The sequence below is a fragment of the Macaca mulatta genome, chromosome 1, assembly GCF_049350105.2.
Source record: "Macaca mulatta isolate MMU2019108-1 chromosome 1, T2T-MMU8v2.0, whole genome shotgun sequence".
Taxonomy (NCBI): domain Eukaryota; kingdom Metazoa; phylum Chordata; class Mammalia; order Primates; family Cercopithecidae; genus Macaca; species Macaca mulatta.
In genome coordinates, this window is record NC_133406.1 from 142,592,414 (window position 1) to 142,607,807 (window position 15,394).

Consider the following 15,394-nt stretch of genomic DNA (forward strand, 5'->3'; position numbering starts at 1 on the left):
AAAACAAACAGCGAAATTCTTTTCCTTTTCCAATAAAATATGTATTATTTAAAAGTTAGAACACATTAAAGTTCTAAAGCCTCACTATTAGATAATTTTAATGGCATCAAAGTCTACTAATTCTAATAGTAACACTATTAATTACTATAAAATGCTTTGAATAATACATATTTAATTAATGTTCCAGTTTAATGTTGTTTGATACCTTCCAGAGTTCTCAATATTAGTTCTCAACTCACCTTGGTTGTCCCCTTATTATAAACTTTCTGACAGTTACCATATCTGCCAATATAAAAACAGAATTACTATTTTAGGAAGACAAAACATGACACTCTATGATCCAGTTCCAGTCATCTTCTCCTCTCCAGCTTCTTGCTCCATTGCTTGCTTTGCACTTTATACTCCTGAAACACAACCTTTTTAGTATGTCTTCACATACAATATGCTGTTCTTTGCCCTTGAGGATGGTGCCAGCTCTGTCCTCTAACCTCAAGAGGCACAAGAGCACAGCAATTATGCATGTTGGCTCTGAAATTAGACTATATATGTGACTGCAATAAAGGTTATGTAAGCTCTCTTGTCCTTTAGTATCATTATCTGTAAAATGAAAATACTGATAACACTTCATGGGGCTGCTGTGGGGATTAAATGAGTCAGTATATGCAGTACTTAGAAGAGAGCTGTACACTTAGGTGCACTATTCAGTGTAGCTGTAATTATCATTTCATGGGTATACATTGCTCTTCTTCTATGACTCAGCTTAGAGACTTTGTTTTTAGGAACGTTTTGCCTTCAGAACACAAACCTACCAGGCATTGTGCTTCCTTTTATATGGCAGGAAATGTGAGATGCAGCTATTCGTCTTTTACTTTCAAGGGGACTTACTGGCACATACTTAATAACTGGATCTCTAAACTTCACTCGAGAGGCCAGTCCCTCATCATAGAGTTAATCTTTCACCCTCTGGAGGGCAGATATCTTAACAGTTTCCAGCATACTCACCACCTCTTGTTCATGCTGTCTGATCTGCACGATGTCGTCAATGTAATGAATCACTGTGACGTTCTGTGGGATGTCCAGATCGCTTCAGATTACATATATTATTACTGAAAAGAGTTGACATATCCCTGAGGCAAAACTGTAAATGAATATTCTTATCTATACTCTGACTCTGAACTATTTCTGATCTCCTTCTCTAATTGGAGTGGAAGGAGTATGCATTTGCCAAATCAATGGCCACATGCAGTGTATGTGTGGCCTTATAAAACTTCTCTAGCAATAATACCACATCTGTAACAGAAACTGCAGTCAGGACTACTCTTTAGTTAAGCCTGCAGACGTTTATAGTCATCCTCCAGAAATTCTCTGGTGTTGGCCGGGGATAGGCTGGTGGATTAAATGGGGATATGACAGGGACCACTACCATCTCTCCTCATCCCATTGCACCCAGGATAGGATATTATCTTTGATTTAATCTCTTGGCTGGATTTTCAGATATTTTAATGTGACCTTCCCAACTACGATAGCTTTTATAGCTCTTACTTCACAGACCAGAGACCCAGTGTAGGGATTACTTCAATTGACAAGCTTAACAATTTCAATTATGCTCTTAGAGACTAGGAGAATGATCACTGACTGGGTTGTGGTTTCAGGGGGTCCACTGTGAACTAGACTTCAGTCAGGCTCCATTTTTTGCCTTGCCCCATAGGTACCCGCTCTTATGTCTCCAAGTATCAATGTTACTGAACAACCAGTACTTGGTAGTCCTTGAAATGTCCGATTATTCCCCTTTTTCCAGGGCTTAGTTGCCTGGATAAATGACCATAGTTTCCTTTGGGAAAGGACTAGGGGAATCACAGTATTGACTTGCTGGGATGTTTCAGGGTCTTTATTCCTAGGGACCCTGACACCTCTTTGGTTAGCAGGTTCCAGAAGTGAAAATTGTCTCGTCTGAGAACTGACCCAAGTATTGTGACTTTTAATAGGGGTGACTACCCTCTGCTTCCAGACTTTGTTCATTTTCCTTTGACAATGTCACCTATCAAAATCCTGTATTTTCCTTTTAAAGGCCTTATTTGAAATCCCACTTCTCTGTATTCTTGATCTTCTAAGCTTAGGTAAAATGAATGTCCCCAGCCTGTGAACTCTCATACACATGTGGTGATTATAGCCTGTTTTATATTATATTTTTTGTGTATGTATTTGCCCCTACTTGACTGTACATTGATGCTGGAAATGTTATCTTATCATCTTATTATTTAAATGCCCCACGTCGTGCTTTGAACATATTATGCAAGCTATGGAAGCTTACTGATGATTTTAATGACACTGGCTTTTCTTCTGCATTTAGCCCTTAATAGAACATATTCCTGTTCTATTTATATGCTATTTTATGTATGTAAACCTGTATACTAAAAGACAAAAATGTTGTCACATTTTATATAGAGTCTCATAGAATTTTTGCCAGACTTTTCATTCTTTTTGATATTAGATGTTAAGATTTTAATTAATCAACTGCCAAATTTTCTTATGCAAAATGTTGTTTCTTATAGATAATTTGTGGTAAAAGCCTTTCAGTGAATGAAATGACTCTTAGCACTTTGAAAGAAAAAGGCTACAAAGCTGCTTTCATTGGAATAGGTGAGTAGTTTACTCTTAAATATATTTACTTATAATATATTTTTTATTTCCTAGCAATATCCAGAAGAATGACTGCCTTCAGACATTTTCATGATGGAAGTTATATTTATTCAGGGAATAACAGATAGAAATGTTTGGCCAAGTAACTAAATTTCTATTTTACAAGTAGTTGTGTTGTTTCACCTTAATTATGGAGAGATTTTGGCAAGATTTTTTTTTTAATCTTCCCATTCTTTCACCACACCATCGTCACCAGTGAGAATCTCTAGGAGGAAAATATTTTCAAGTCATATCACTGGAAACTCAGAATCTGTCTAGAGGCTGTAGCTTTCTTTTTATGATACAACAATTGTCTAAAGTGATAATGAAGGACAGAGTTGGCTGGTTCCCTTTTGCTATTCGTTTTTCAAAATTTTCTAAGACTTTTCTTATTTGGTTGAATTTTTTAAATGTTCCATCAGTGTTGTGAAAGTCCCATAGACAGTGTATTACTCCTGAAGCACTCAGTGTATACTGTTTTCTCATATTTTGCCTAAATTTGTTATAGGGAATGAGTTTTCTAACATTTTTCTTCCACTTAGTGTTTACTGAGAGACCAAAGAGAACAAGTAAGTTGACTTGACTTAGTCTTTGCCTCATGCATGTCATATTCATTCTTTGATATGATTTGTACTATGGGCAATTATGGCATATAAATTGAGTATGTTAAATCAGGGATCCCCAAACTCAGGGCCATGAAGTCGTACTGTACTGTTAGGAACCTGGCCACACAGCAGGAGGTGAGTAGTGGGCAAGTGAGCCTTACTGCCTGAGCTCTGCATCCTGTCAGATCAGCATTAGATTAGATTAGAATCTAATGGCATTAGACTCTCATAGGAGTGCAAACTCTATTGTGAACTGGGCATGTGAAGGATCTAAGTTGCATGTTCCTTATGAGGATCTAAAACTAATGCCTGATGATCTGAGGTGGAACAGTTTCATCCCGATACCATCCTTCTTCTCCAACCTGGTCCATGGAAAATTTTTCTTCCATGAAACTGGTCCTTGGTACTAAAATGGTTGGGAGCAATGTGTTAAACTGTTACTCATTTTTAATATAAACCCTTCTTCTTGTATTTTACTTTGTCTGTCTCTTTGGCGGTTCACACCCAGAATGTGAAGTTCTAAATATCACCACTTTAAGTGATCACACACTGAGTAATGTTTGTTTGGCAGCTGTCCTTTTTTATTGTCTTTCTGGAGTGCAGTCATTATTAATGCTTCTTTGTCCACTAAACTTTTCTTATCAGAATGTCGTATCTGAGACCATGTCTGTCAGCCCCATTTTTTAGGTGAAAAATTATGGAAAGCAATATAAATTTGCACTGTCATCTAGCTCCTAAATGTCTCAACTGAACCTCCTTCCTTTCAAAAATTTTGGGTGCTATTGCCGTTAGTATCTGTCTATATGATCTTAATTACAATATTATAATTATTGTGTATATCAAAAGTAGGAAGGAGGCAAGATCTGATATTTTCCCTAGGTTCTATTTTTAGGCATATTATATTTGACTTTAGCTTTACTTTTCAACATTACGTTTGTATTGAGAATTTAATGTAAAGAAATTGGGCAGGTGTCTATAAGTTCCAATTACTGTCAATAAACACATGATCAAAAATGCTTGGTCAGTAATAAGTGGAAAATTTCATCAGGCTTTAGGTCTGCAATACTGATAATGTTATCAAATAACTATTTGAAATTCACCATTGTACTAAGAGATATGTTTTCCATTACTTGAGTATATACTAATACAATTATTATGACATGTATCTGTAAGAACTTCATCTACAAAGGATCTCTGTACTGAAGAAATGTGGAACAATAAAGTAACCAATACATTGAAATATCCAAATTAATTACATAAGAAGCAAATTATTCCAAAAACTTGGAATAATTAAATTGTTCAACACTCTGAGTAGTTATAACCATGAAACACCTTCTAACTGAAACAATCAATAGTTTCAACTTTTTTATTTTATTCTATTATGTCCCCATAAATATATTATTTGATAATGCTATACTGGTTCACAATACAGTTGTCTCCATTTGATTCTGCACTGAGGTGTGAATACAGCATTTAGAATGTAGAGTCCTTTCATATTTATGTGCTGTGCATTTTCATGCTGAGAAGTGAATCTTTGACATTTTGGTGTAGTGATGTGAGGAATGCAGTTATGCTCTATTTCAGTATTTTGTATGAAACATACACAAAAAAATTCATCATGTCAAAAAAGAAAAGCTTCAGTCTGTGGAAGACAAGTAGCCGTATTCTCTAGGAAATGTTTATTTGACACTTGTGTGTCGATTTGGGAATTTATGACCTTTGTATTACCATATAACTGTCGATTACTTGGACAGCCACACAGCCTTACATGCTTTTGTTCATTAACCTTGCTTCCATATTGTAATTAAACTTTACTCACTTATTTTATTTACCCTTTCTCACTGATTTTGTAGGAGGAAATGTAGAATAGGAATTCCATATTATTTAGGATATAGGTTTGGGCGCTTTCAGAAAGCAATAGAGGGTAAAACAATATAAACATTTAGTTCTTTCTCATGTAACAGTGTAAGCCATTTTCAAACCTGAATTCCATCTTTGGTCTATGGGTAGTTACCATGTTCACATTCATGCTAATAGAAGTGGGAAAGAGGGAAGCAGCTCCTTTACTATTATATTTATGAGCCAGAAGTGACACAAATCAATTCTTCTTTTATCTCATTGTCTGTAAACTGATCATATCAGCATGGCAACAGCAGAGGGTGCCGGGAAGTATTGCCTTTTGCTGGATGGACATAATCTCCATCAAATGTCTAGAATCATAGGGAAAGGGGATGACAGATATTGAGAGAGGATAGAAATAAAAGTCTCTGTTACAGGTGTGCATCATCATTAGTGTTTGACACATGAGATCAGTAAAGCACTTAGTAGCAAAGAAAACACTCTTAGTACCTGGTGCATACATGTTGGTTACATAGGTAGTTTTTAAAAATGGAAATGCCAGGCTGGGCATGGTGGCTCACGCCTGTAATCCCAGCACTTTGGGAGGCTGAGGTGGGCGGATCATGAGGTCAAGAGATCGAGACCATTCTGGCCAACATGGTGAAACCTCGTCTCTACTAAAAATACAAAAATTAGCCAGGCGTGGTGGCATGTGTTTGTAGTCCCGGCTACTCGGGAGGCTGAGGCAGGAGAATCGCTTGAATCTGGGAGGCAGAGGTTGCAGTGAGCCGAGATCTTGCCACTGCACTCTAGCCTCGCGACAGAGTGATGCTCCGTCTAAAAAAAAAATAAAGAAAAAAAAAAAAGGAGATGCTTTCTCTTTCTGTAGTTGGAAATGCCATAGTTATTGATCTTGTGTATTTATAACTACCATCTTGTTCTATGTTACATTGTGTAAAATAAAAAATGTTTTTAATTAACTATGACTTAATGAAGATAGTTCATTAAGCCCACTGTATTAAGATAAGTCTGTTTGCATGTTTCCTGATTTTAACTATTGTGTGTGACATTGCTCATGAAAAGTATCTCACTTTTAGAGTTTTCTCTAACTAATACTACCAGAGTTCATTAAGGTAATTATCTCATTGAATGTACATCATTGTTACTTCTAAAGATTTATGTCTCTTGAGCCATGAGAAGTTTAGTTTCTTCTAAGTACTAAGATAAAGCCCTATGTCTTACTCAAAATCAGTCTGTTATCTTCACAATAATGGAGTCTTTTTTAAAGACTCTAAAATTTTGGTAGTTTTACTGAAATCAAAGCACCTGGACAGCATGTTACTGACAGTATTGAGAAGTAGAATTGGAACATCTACTATACAAGGCTTTTTACAAATATTGGATGGCTTTCTTTGTTTGGTATTGAAATTGACATAATAGGTTACAACCGTTGTTTCTTCCTTTTTATTTTATAAAAATAACCAGAAAATAATAGAATAGAAAATATCAAAGTGTGTTGGCTATGGTTAGGGCAAGTGTTATTTTGTGAAAAATGTTTTTCAGCTGTGTGTGTGTGTGTTTGATGTGTGTGCTTGCACATACACACTGCAATAAAATAGAATGTATTTTTTAAATGTGGCTCTAAAGTTTGATAGTCAATGCTATGCAATGTGAGGACCCTGATGGACTAAACACCTTTTTCCCATAGTATACTCAACACCTATCAGTAAGTAGCTATTAGTGAGTTAAATAAGTATTGAATGACTACAATCAGTGTCCCAAACACTGTGCTAAGAATTTAAAAAACAATAAAGAAATCTGAATTAAGTGTTTAGGTTTGTATTAAATTGAGTCAGAAATATCATAAGACATTCAAAAAGAACAACCATATTGCACAATTTCAGGAGTGGGACGTAGTCAGGTAGACGGACTGGACATGGGTATAATTCCTTTTTTTTTTTTTATTTTTTTTATTTTTGAAGTTCTGTGGGTAATTTTACTCTAGAGCCAAGTTTAAGAATCACTGTTACAGATAACTGAAGAGACGGACCTTTGATCTTTGTTTTAAAGGAGCCCATTTCTTTTTCTCTTTCTGATTGTCCATCTTCTGATAGATTTCCTCTCATAGCCTCATAAAACATGACAGTACCAAAAAGGTTAAACAAGCATGCAAGGGAAAGAACATCCAGTAAGACCCGTTTAGGTAACTGATCAAACTTTATATATTGTTCTGACAAGTTTTTCTTTCTTTGAATTTTTGTTTTTAGAGTACATGAGAAAGAAGGGGTTAAAGGGAAAATGCAGTAAAATCCATTATGATAGTCACTATGAAGCAGGAACTACAGGAAGATGTTATAGAGATGAATAGTCACTTTTTCAACACCAAGTGTTGAAACAAGTGTTTACTTGTGTCTACCCAAAAGATTTCCCTTGAACTTACTTCTTGCTACCACCACTCCCCTCCCTTAATGCCACTGGAATACTGCTGTGGCCTCAATCAGTCTCTTTGGCCACCACTCTTCACACAACAAAAGTAGTAATCATGCTGAAATAGGATCTGATCATCATTCCTCACTAAAACTCTTCCATAACTCCATATTTCCTTCCAGATAAAGAAAAGTCCCACAAAGGTTTTCAAGGCTCTTCTTGATTCGGTCACAGCTGTGTCTCTAGTCACTTCTCCTATTAAATTATGTGATTCAGCCATTCTGAACTGTTTTTAGTTTTACCTTATCTGAAGTTTTTTTAACCTCCATTTTTGGACATGGGTCTAGAGCTATCTTTATTTTCATATTTATATTCTTGACTTAGATGCCTTTTTTCTATTTGATACAATTATTTTACTTGTAATGATCTACTCTATACCTTCATACTTTAGCCTGGATTAATGAATCATCTTCCTCACCCCCTGCCCCACACAAACCCTATGTTCCTGCTCTCTTTCTACATGTTCAGACTGGACTTTTACTGTAGTATTGCACTTCTTCACCCCCTTTATTATAATTGAGTAGTTACATGGTTGTTTCCACCACTAGAAGTTAAGCTTCTTAAAGACTGTAGATTCTCTCTGACTTTTTCATTGACAAATGTTTGGTGCCTAGCAAAGTGGCTGGTACATAGTAGGAACTTTATAAGTATTTTCAATTATTGATTTTAAAATGCAACTCTTCTGACTGTAAAGTAAATTTATAGGTGGTTTAACAAAGTTGGCAATTTTTGGAGGATTATAACATTGCCCGAACCCAGGGGGAATACATTTTACATTATTATAATTTTGGTATTACACTATTAATGAAATAAACAAATAGGAATAGTGATATTAGAAGTGGTGATATTGGTAATAACAGCGGTAATAGTGAATATTATTCCAGGCTCAATTCTTAACATGATCTATCCTTTTAACTCTTAAAATGGTCCTTGAGGTCGATATTCTTAACACTCTTTTATGGATAAGAAAATTAAGACTATCAAAGGTAACAGAAAAGAAGTTAATGGCAACTAAAGCATGGAAAATGAGTTTTATAAAGAAAGAAAAAAAAAAAAACCAGTGCAAATATCCATACTTCAGTTGTGACTCTAAGCCAATATGACTCTGTCTACATTTCAGCATCTCACTTAAGATTCTAAAGAGGGTAAGCTCATACTCAAGAAGAATTAGTCTTTATATTTAGCCTCACTTTTCTCATTGTTATCACAAATTGGTTTTCTTTTAGTTACCATCAGAAAATAATATTTTTTAAGTGTGAAGATTCCCAAATATTATAACAGACAAAGAAGAGATAATTATAATTAAGAAAATCCATTGATAGATTGTGGTATTAAATTTGCTACAGAGTGGCCTTTAGTTAAATCTCTCATGCCTTCACAAAGCCAGAATTCTTCTCTATAACAGTTACTCTTAATTGGCTTCTTAATCAGGAATTTCTAAATTGTACATAGTTGTGTATACTTTCTATTTATTTAGAGGAAAATGCAATAAAGTTTTTAGACCATTCATGTTACTTCTATCCCCAGATAAAAATGTAGATTGTTTAGTCACTATCCGCAACTATGAATAGATTATTTTTAAAAATAAACCTGACTTAATTGTAAGCAAAAAGCAAGTCTTGAGTATTTTGCCAATCTACTTTTTTATTTGTAATATTTTTTAATCTAGTGTCACTTGTAAGTACTTGGGTATAATTGTAAAATGGCTCCCAAGAATTTGGAAATGAGGGAAATAGAATTCCAGCTGAGAGTTCATTAAATCATTACTTAATGAGTTCATGCAAAGCCCCAGAAGGAGATAAAATAGATGTAGGGCAATTATTCTTTGATCATATTAACATATCTATAGAAAGCACATATTAATATGCAGAAGCAGGCAGTGGGGGCTGGTCATCTTTAGAAGTGTTGAGGAAGAAAAGGAACCTGCAGAAATATCAGAAATATTGACAGTGTCTCTTTTAAGGCACCTGAATCAATGGACCAGGAGTTCTTTGAGCCCAGGTCATAACATAAACAGAGAAGTCCATTTTAAAGACCTCTGAATCTCCTTGTTCTGATTCCAAGCTCACCAAACTGCCACTGATTCCTAAGTAGTTTGATTATGGGAGATGAGTGTGGGAAGGGGAGGTTGCAGTGAGGTGAGATGGTTCCACTGAGCTCCAGCCTGGATGACAGAGTGAGGCACTGTTTCAAAATAAATAAATAAATAAATAAGAAAGAAAAGAAAGGAAGACGAAAGAAAGGAAAAGTTTATTCTGTGTTCATATATAATGAAATATATGTCATTTATAGTAAAAAATAGTTTTCTTTTTGTTATTTTTGGTTGTGTGCATATATCCCTCTCCTGTCACCCACACAAACACAGTATATTAAACATTTATGAGAGTTGGTGTTGGTTTTTATCCTTGAATTCCATATTTCAGCACATTTCTGAACATATAATAGAACATCAATAAAGTTTTTTGAAGTTAAATCATTGGAAAATTAAAAAAAAGAAACAATTGAAGAAATGAAAAGCAATGTAATAACTTGTTGAGAAATTTTGAGATTATACATGATTACTTCACTGCTTAAAATTCATGGATCTTTCCAAGCATCCTCTTTTATCTTTTTTTGTTTTTGACAAAATGCAAAGACATATTCATTAGTTCTGATTAACGACTCAAAGGCACTCTTAAGTCATTCTTACTTTGATGCCTTATAATTATGTCAAGTATTACATTACTGTGCTGAATATCAGATATTTTCTTTAAGTATTTTTGTTAATTTTTAATGATAGTACTCGCTAGGGTATTTAATGAACGTTTTGTGATGAAGATGATGATATAAGGAAACATTTTTAAAAATCATGGCTTTTTCTACTTGTAGAAGTCTTTACATATTGTAGATGATCAATAAATATCTGTTGAAGTATTGATTAATTAATGATTAACTTTAATTAACCCTATTAACTCATTATGTCTTCCATATTATTGTAAAAAGGAGATAATTTATTAATCAATAAGGTTATTTTAACTTTCCGTAGCTTATATTTTTATTTTAAAGGACCTTTTATTAAAAAGCACAAATTATATTTTAACATATTTTATCTTCTTTGCATTTACCTTCTTTGCATTTATCTTCTTTGTATTTCTTTGGATGGAGACATGGAGGAATTTTTATTATATTTTTCTATATGTGTTTCGTGGAATAAAGACATACTTATGGTAGTTACCTAAATTAAAGAAGTAAAACAATTCTTTTTGGTGTTTTCATTGCTTAAGCATTAATTTTAGTAGTTTCCAATGGTTTAATTAACTCTTAAAGAGAAGTTGATAAGAGAACTGGAAAATTACTGAACTAAGCAAAATGTTGTCTTTCAACTGCTGTTTGTGGCTGCCAGTTACATTTTTTTTGTGGGAGCTAATTGTCATTTGAACCTGGAAGGGGTTATTATTGAACATATACTATGGGTATTATCTTAGTCTTGTTGGGCTGCTATGCCGAAACAGCATAGACTGGGTGTCTTTAATAACAAACATTTATTTTCTCACAATTCTGGAGTCTAGAAGTCTGAGATCAGAATGCCAACATGGCTGGGTTCTGGTGAAGGCCCTCTTCCTGGCTTGAAGATCTCTCCCTTCTCCCTGTGTGTTCTCATGTGGCCTTTCCTTAGTTTATCCACATGGAAAGAGAAAGACCTCTGACGTTTCTTCTTTCTATAAGGGCACTAATACCATGATAGGGGCCCCACCTTCATGAATGTAACTAAAACTAATTACACCCCAAAGGTCCCATCTCCAAATACCATCACGTTTAAGATTAGGGCTTCAGCATGTGACATTTGTCCTTAGGAGCATCATGATGTTTTGTTTTGTTTTCCATTTGGTAATCATACTATAGGTCTGCATTGTCCTCTAGGGGTAGAATATTGATGTTGAAGGATAAATTTTAGAATACTTAATAAAATTAGAAGTTATTGAGATAGTGGATATCGTCAAGAAGACCTTTGGAACATCACAGTACACAACCCTTCCCCTCCACCTCCCACAATTCAATGAAGCTGAATGTGGAGAATTCAAGACTACATTGTATTCATGTGCATAGTACACAGTGGTTTTCAAATAGAGCTAGGAGATGTACTATTGGATAACTATTTTCACATTGCAAACCACATAGCTCTTATCTTACAAATTGCTGCTATGTAAAGTTTGGTGAACTGAAGAAGACATACACAGAAGGAAAGAGGGGTTAGTAAGAGAAAAGGAAAATGGTGTGGAAATGGCAGGGATTGATACAAGTTGGAGGAAACTAGGCATATTTCCATATATGATATATATTTCTTTCTAGAAAAATCTTACCAAAGTACAGAAATGTGAAATTTTGGAGGATAATTTGTGTTTTATCCATTCCTTATTTCCTGTACATACAAGTTAAGCTATGCCATCTTTCATTAGCGGGATTAGATAAAGTGATCTAATAATCTCTTTCTTTGTCATTTAAACAGCTTTTTTGACTCTAAATGCTTAATACCCATATACTCTAAAGCAAGACCAAAGCTTTTAAGGGACTGCATTAGATATTTTAAACAACAAATCTATTTTAGAAGCAATGCAATTGAAATTTATATCAAATCAGTTTTCCTTCAGATCTTGCCTTTGAATGGTTTAAGGGGTGTCCAAAACAGTCATATGGTTCCCAACTTCCCAAATACAGTCTAGTTTGGTTATATTACTTTTTCTGTTTCTTAAACTCATATTACATAGCACTATTATAAGTTATGCCAGGAATTAATATATAGGGAAAACAATACTGCAAGAATGATTACAATATGAAGTGGAAACATAAACCCTTTTTTTTGTTGTTGTTGTTGTTTTGTTTTTTTTTTTTGAGACGGAGCCTCGCTCTGTCGCCCAGGCTGGAGTGCAGTGGCGTGATCTCAGCTCACTGCAAGCTCCGCCGCCTCCCGGGTTCACGCCATTCTCCTGCCTCAGCCTCTCTAGAAGCTGGGACTACTGGCGCCCGCCACCACGCCCGGCTAATTTTTTTTGTATTTTTAGTAGAGACGGGGTTTCACCGTGTTCGCCAGGATGGTCTTGATCTCCTGACCTCGTGATTCGCCCGCCTCAGCCTCCCAAAGTACTGGTATTACAGGCGTGAGTCACCGCGCCCGGCCAGGAAACATAAACTCTTAAATGCATTATTAAGCATTAATACTGTGGACATCTAAGAAAGTTTTATTTTTGAAACAACGTTTTGATTTATTTGCTTTCCTATCTCCAAATATGTAAGGAATCTTGATGTGTGTTATCATCTTCTGATTAACCATGCAGTGCCACCTGGTGTGCAGATGGAAAGAACATTACACATCAGAGGCTCTGTTCACACCCACCCCCACCATACACAAACTTACATGGCAGAAAGTTAACAGATGTTCATTTTGCTTGTGTTACTGAGATAAATTGTACATCCAACTCTTAATTCATAAGTTAAATTTAGAGAATAAGATATTGATATTTGGGTTAATCAAAGATTATATTAACATATCCATTATGAGAATAAAGTAATATTTAATTGGAAAATTGCTTCTTTGGATCTTTCAGGTCTTACTTTGTGTTTTTATTTTTTCTTTTTTTTTTAAAAAATTACTTGGTAGTTTTGTCTGTTGAGCCTTATCTATATTTTACTGATAAATTTATCATTCCTAGAATATTGTAGTTTAAAACTGGTTGCTATTTATTTTTTCTCTGGTTAAGTTTCCATTTTACAGGAAAAAAATAGCCTTTCTTTTGTCTTTTATGGAGATTGTATCACAGTCAGATATTTTTCCACTTCTCTTACTCTTTTAATGCCACTGTTGGTTGATCACATTTTAAAGTGTATTTTTAAGCTTCTGCAATATACCTAGCAGTGTGCTAGCAATTATATATTACAGAAAAATTAAAGAGGTTATGATATATTTAGAAAAGTAATTAAACTAATGCATTTTAAAAATACAAACTTTGTGCATATAAATGTAATAAATAAATAGAGTAGCTGCATTTATTGAAGTTCTGTGCAAAGTCATGTTTAATTCTCACAAAGTAATTTTGGATTGGTATTATTCATATCTCTATTTCACATTTATGTAAATGGTGTCTAACAGATATTAAGTAACCTTCTCAAGTACTAGAACCTGGATTTAACTGAGGCCCCTCTGAAACCAAAGCCCTACTCTTGGCTAATACAAGTTGGCAGAATTTAAATAATCATTTTTTAAAATTTATTTTATGTTTTCTTAAAAATATTTTAAATTAATTTTTTTAAAATTTGTGGTAAAGTACACATAGCATAAAATATACCATCTTCATCATTTTTAAGTGAATGGTGGGATTAAGTACATTCACATTGTTGTGCAACCATCAGCACTATTCATCCACAGAACTCTTTTCATCTTGCAAAACTGAAACTATACCTTTTAAGCAACGAATCTATGAATTTAACTATTCATATGGTCCTATGGGTGTGGGTGGAATCATACATTATATATTTTGTGTGTGAATGGCTTATTTCACGTAGCATAATGTCTCAACCTTCATGTTGTGACATGTGTCACAATTTTATTCCTTTTTAAGATTAAATAATATTCTTTTATGTATATATCACATTTTGTTTAACATTCATCAATCAATGGACATTGGATGTTTTGGATATTGGAAATAATGCTCCCACGAACATAGGTTATAGAAATATTTCTTTGAGTCCTTGATTTCATCTCTTTTGGCCACACATCCATATGTGGAATTGCTAGATAATTTGGCAACTCTGTTTAATTTTTTGAGGAGCCAACATACTGTTTCCAAAGTAGCTACACCATTTTATATTTCACCAACAGTGAAAAAAAGTTCCAGTTTCTTCACATCATCGCCAACAGTTGCTAGTTTGTTTTTGTGTGTTTTTTGATAGTAGCTCTCCTAATGGCTGTAAGTAGTAAATAATGATTGTTAATTTACTTTTCATTTGCAGCCTGCTTGTTACCAACAGAAACTTGCAGTGATAATATATGGACAAAAAAATTTTAAAAGGTGTGCAAATATATGATTAATCAGCAAGATGAACTAGAAAATAAGAACCTCTCATATAAAAATTAAATGGCATTCATATTTTTTGGTATTTTGAGGGCCTCAATTAGATTATATGCCAAAGGGATGAAGAGAGAGGGACAAATTCAGTAGGAAGATCAGTTTTGAAGTGGCAAATTGTAGAGAGGACTATTAAGAGATAGCAGAATATCTTATATTTAAATTTCTAATAAAACAAGTGATTTGTCTACAAAATTTGTCTATAAATGAACAGTTATCAAATATTTTATATGTTGTGGGCTGTATGGTCTCTTTTGTAGATATTCAACTCTCTACATTTGTAATGTGAAAGCAGCCTTAGAGTATATGTAAAAAAATAAATATGGCTATGTGCCAATAAAGCTTTATTTAAAAAAATGAGTAGAGGAGCAGATTTACTCAGCAGATGATGCACCAAAAAATTACATAAGAACATTAATTGCTTATATTTCTTTCATTTTAAGAAAAAACATTTTAAGTGGAAGTCCAGTTAAAATATAAATCAAGTGAACTTTTATCTAATAGAACATAACTTGTTTTGCGTGCACGCATCTGTTTGTGGAAATCACTTAAGAATGCCAACATAGGTAGCAGAAGAGGTATCTATCACTGATTATTGTGTACTAGCCTTTAAAATAGCTGAATTTTTGTGAATCCCCACATTTTGGTGTTCATGAAACCAACCATGTTTCTCACAGCTTAATA

General features: G+C 34.2%; 1 protein-coding gene across 5 annotated transcripts in view; it reads left to right on the top strand.

Annotated features, from left to right (window-relative positions):
• Positions 1–15,394, top strand: part of DPYD (dihydropyrimidine dehydrogenase) — an 860,002-nt gene that overhangs the window by 256,979 nt on the left and 587,629 nt on the right. For all 5 annotated transcript variants that reach the window (XM_077987630.1, XM_015145562.3, XM_077987644.1 and 2 more), the window contains one exon: positions 2,553–2,640. In XM_077987630.1, coding sequence (XP_077843756.1) covers positions 2,553–2,640 — 88 coding nt within the window. The remainder of the gene's footprint in view (positions 1–2,552; positions 2,641–15,394) is intronic.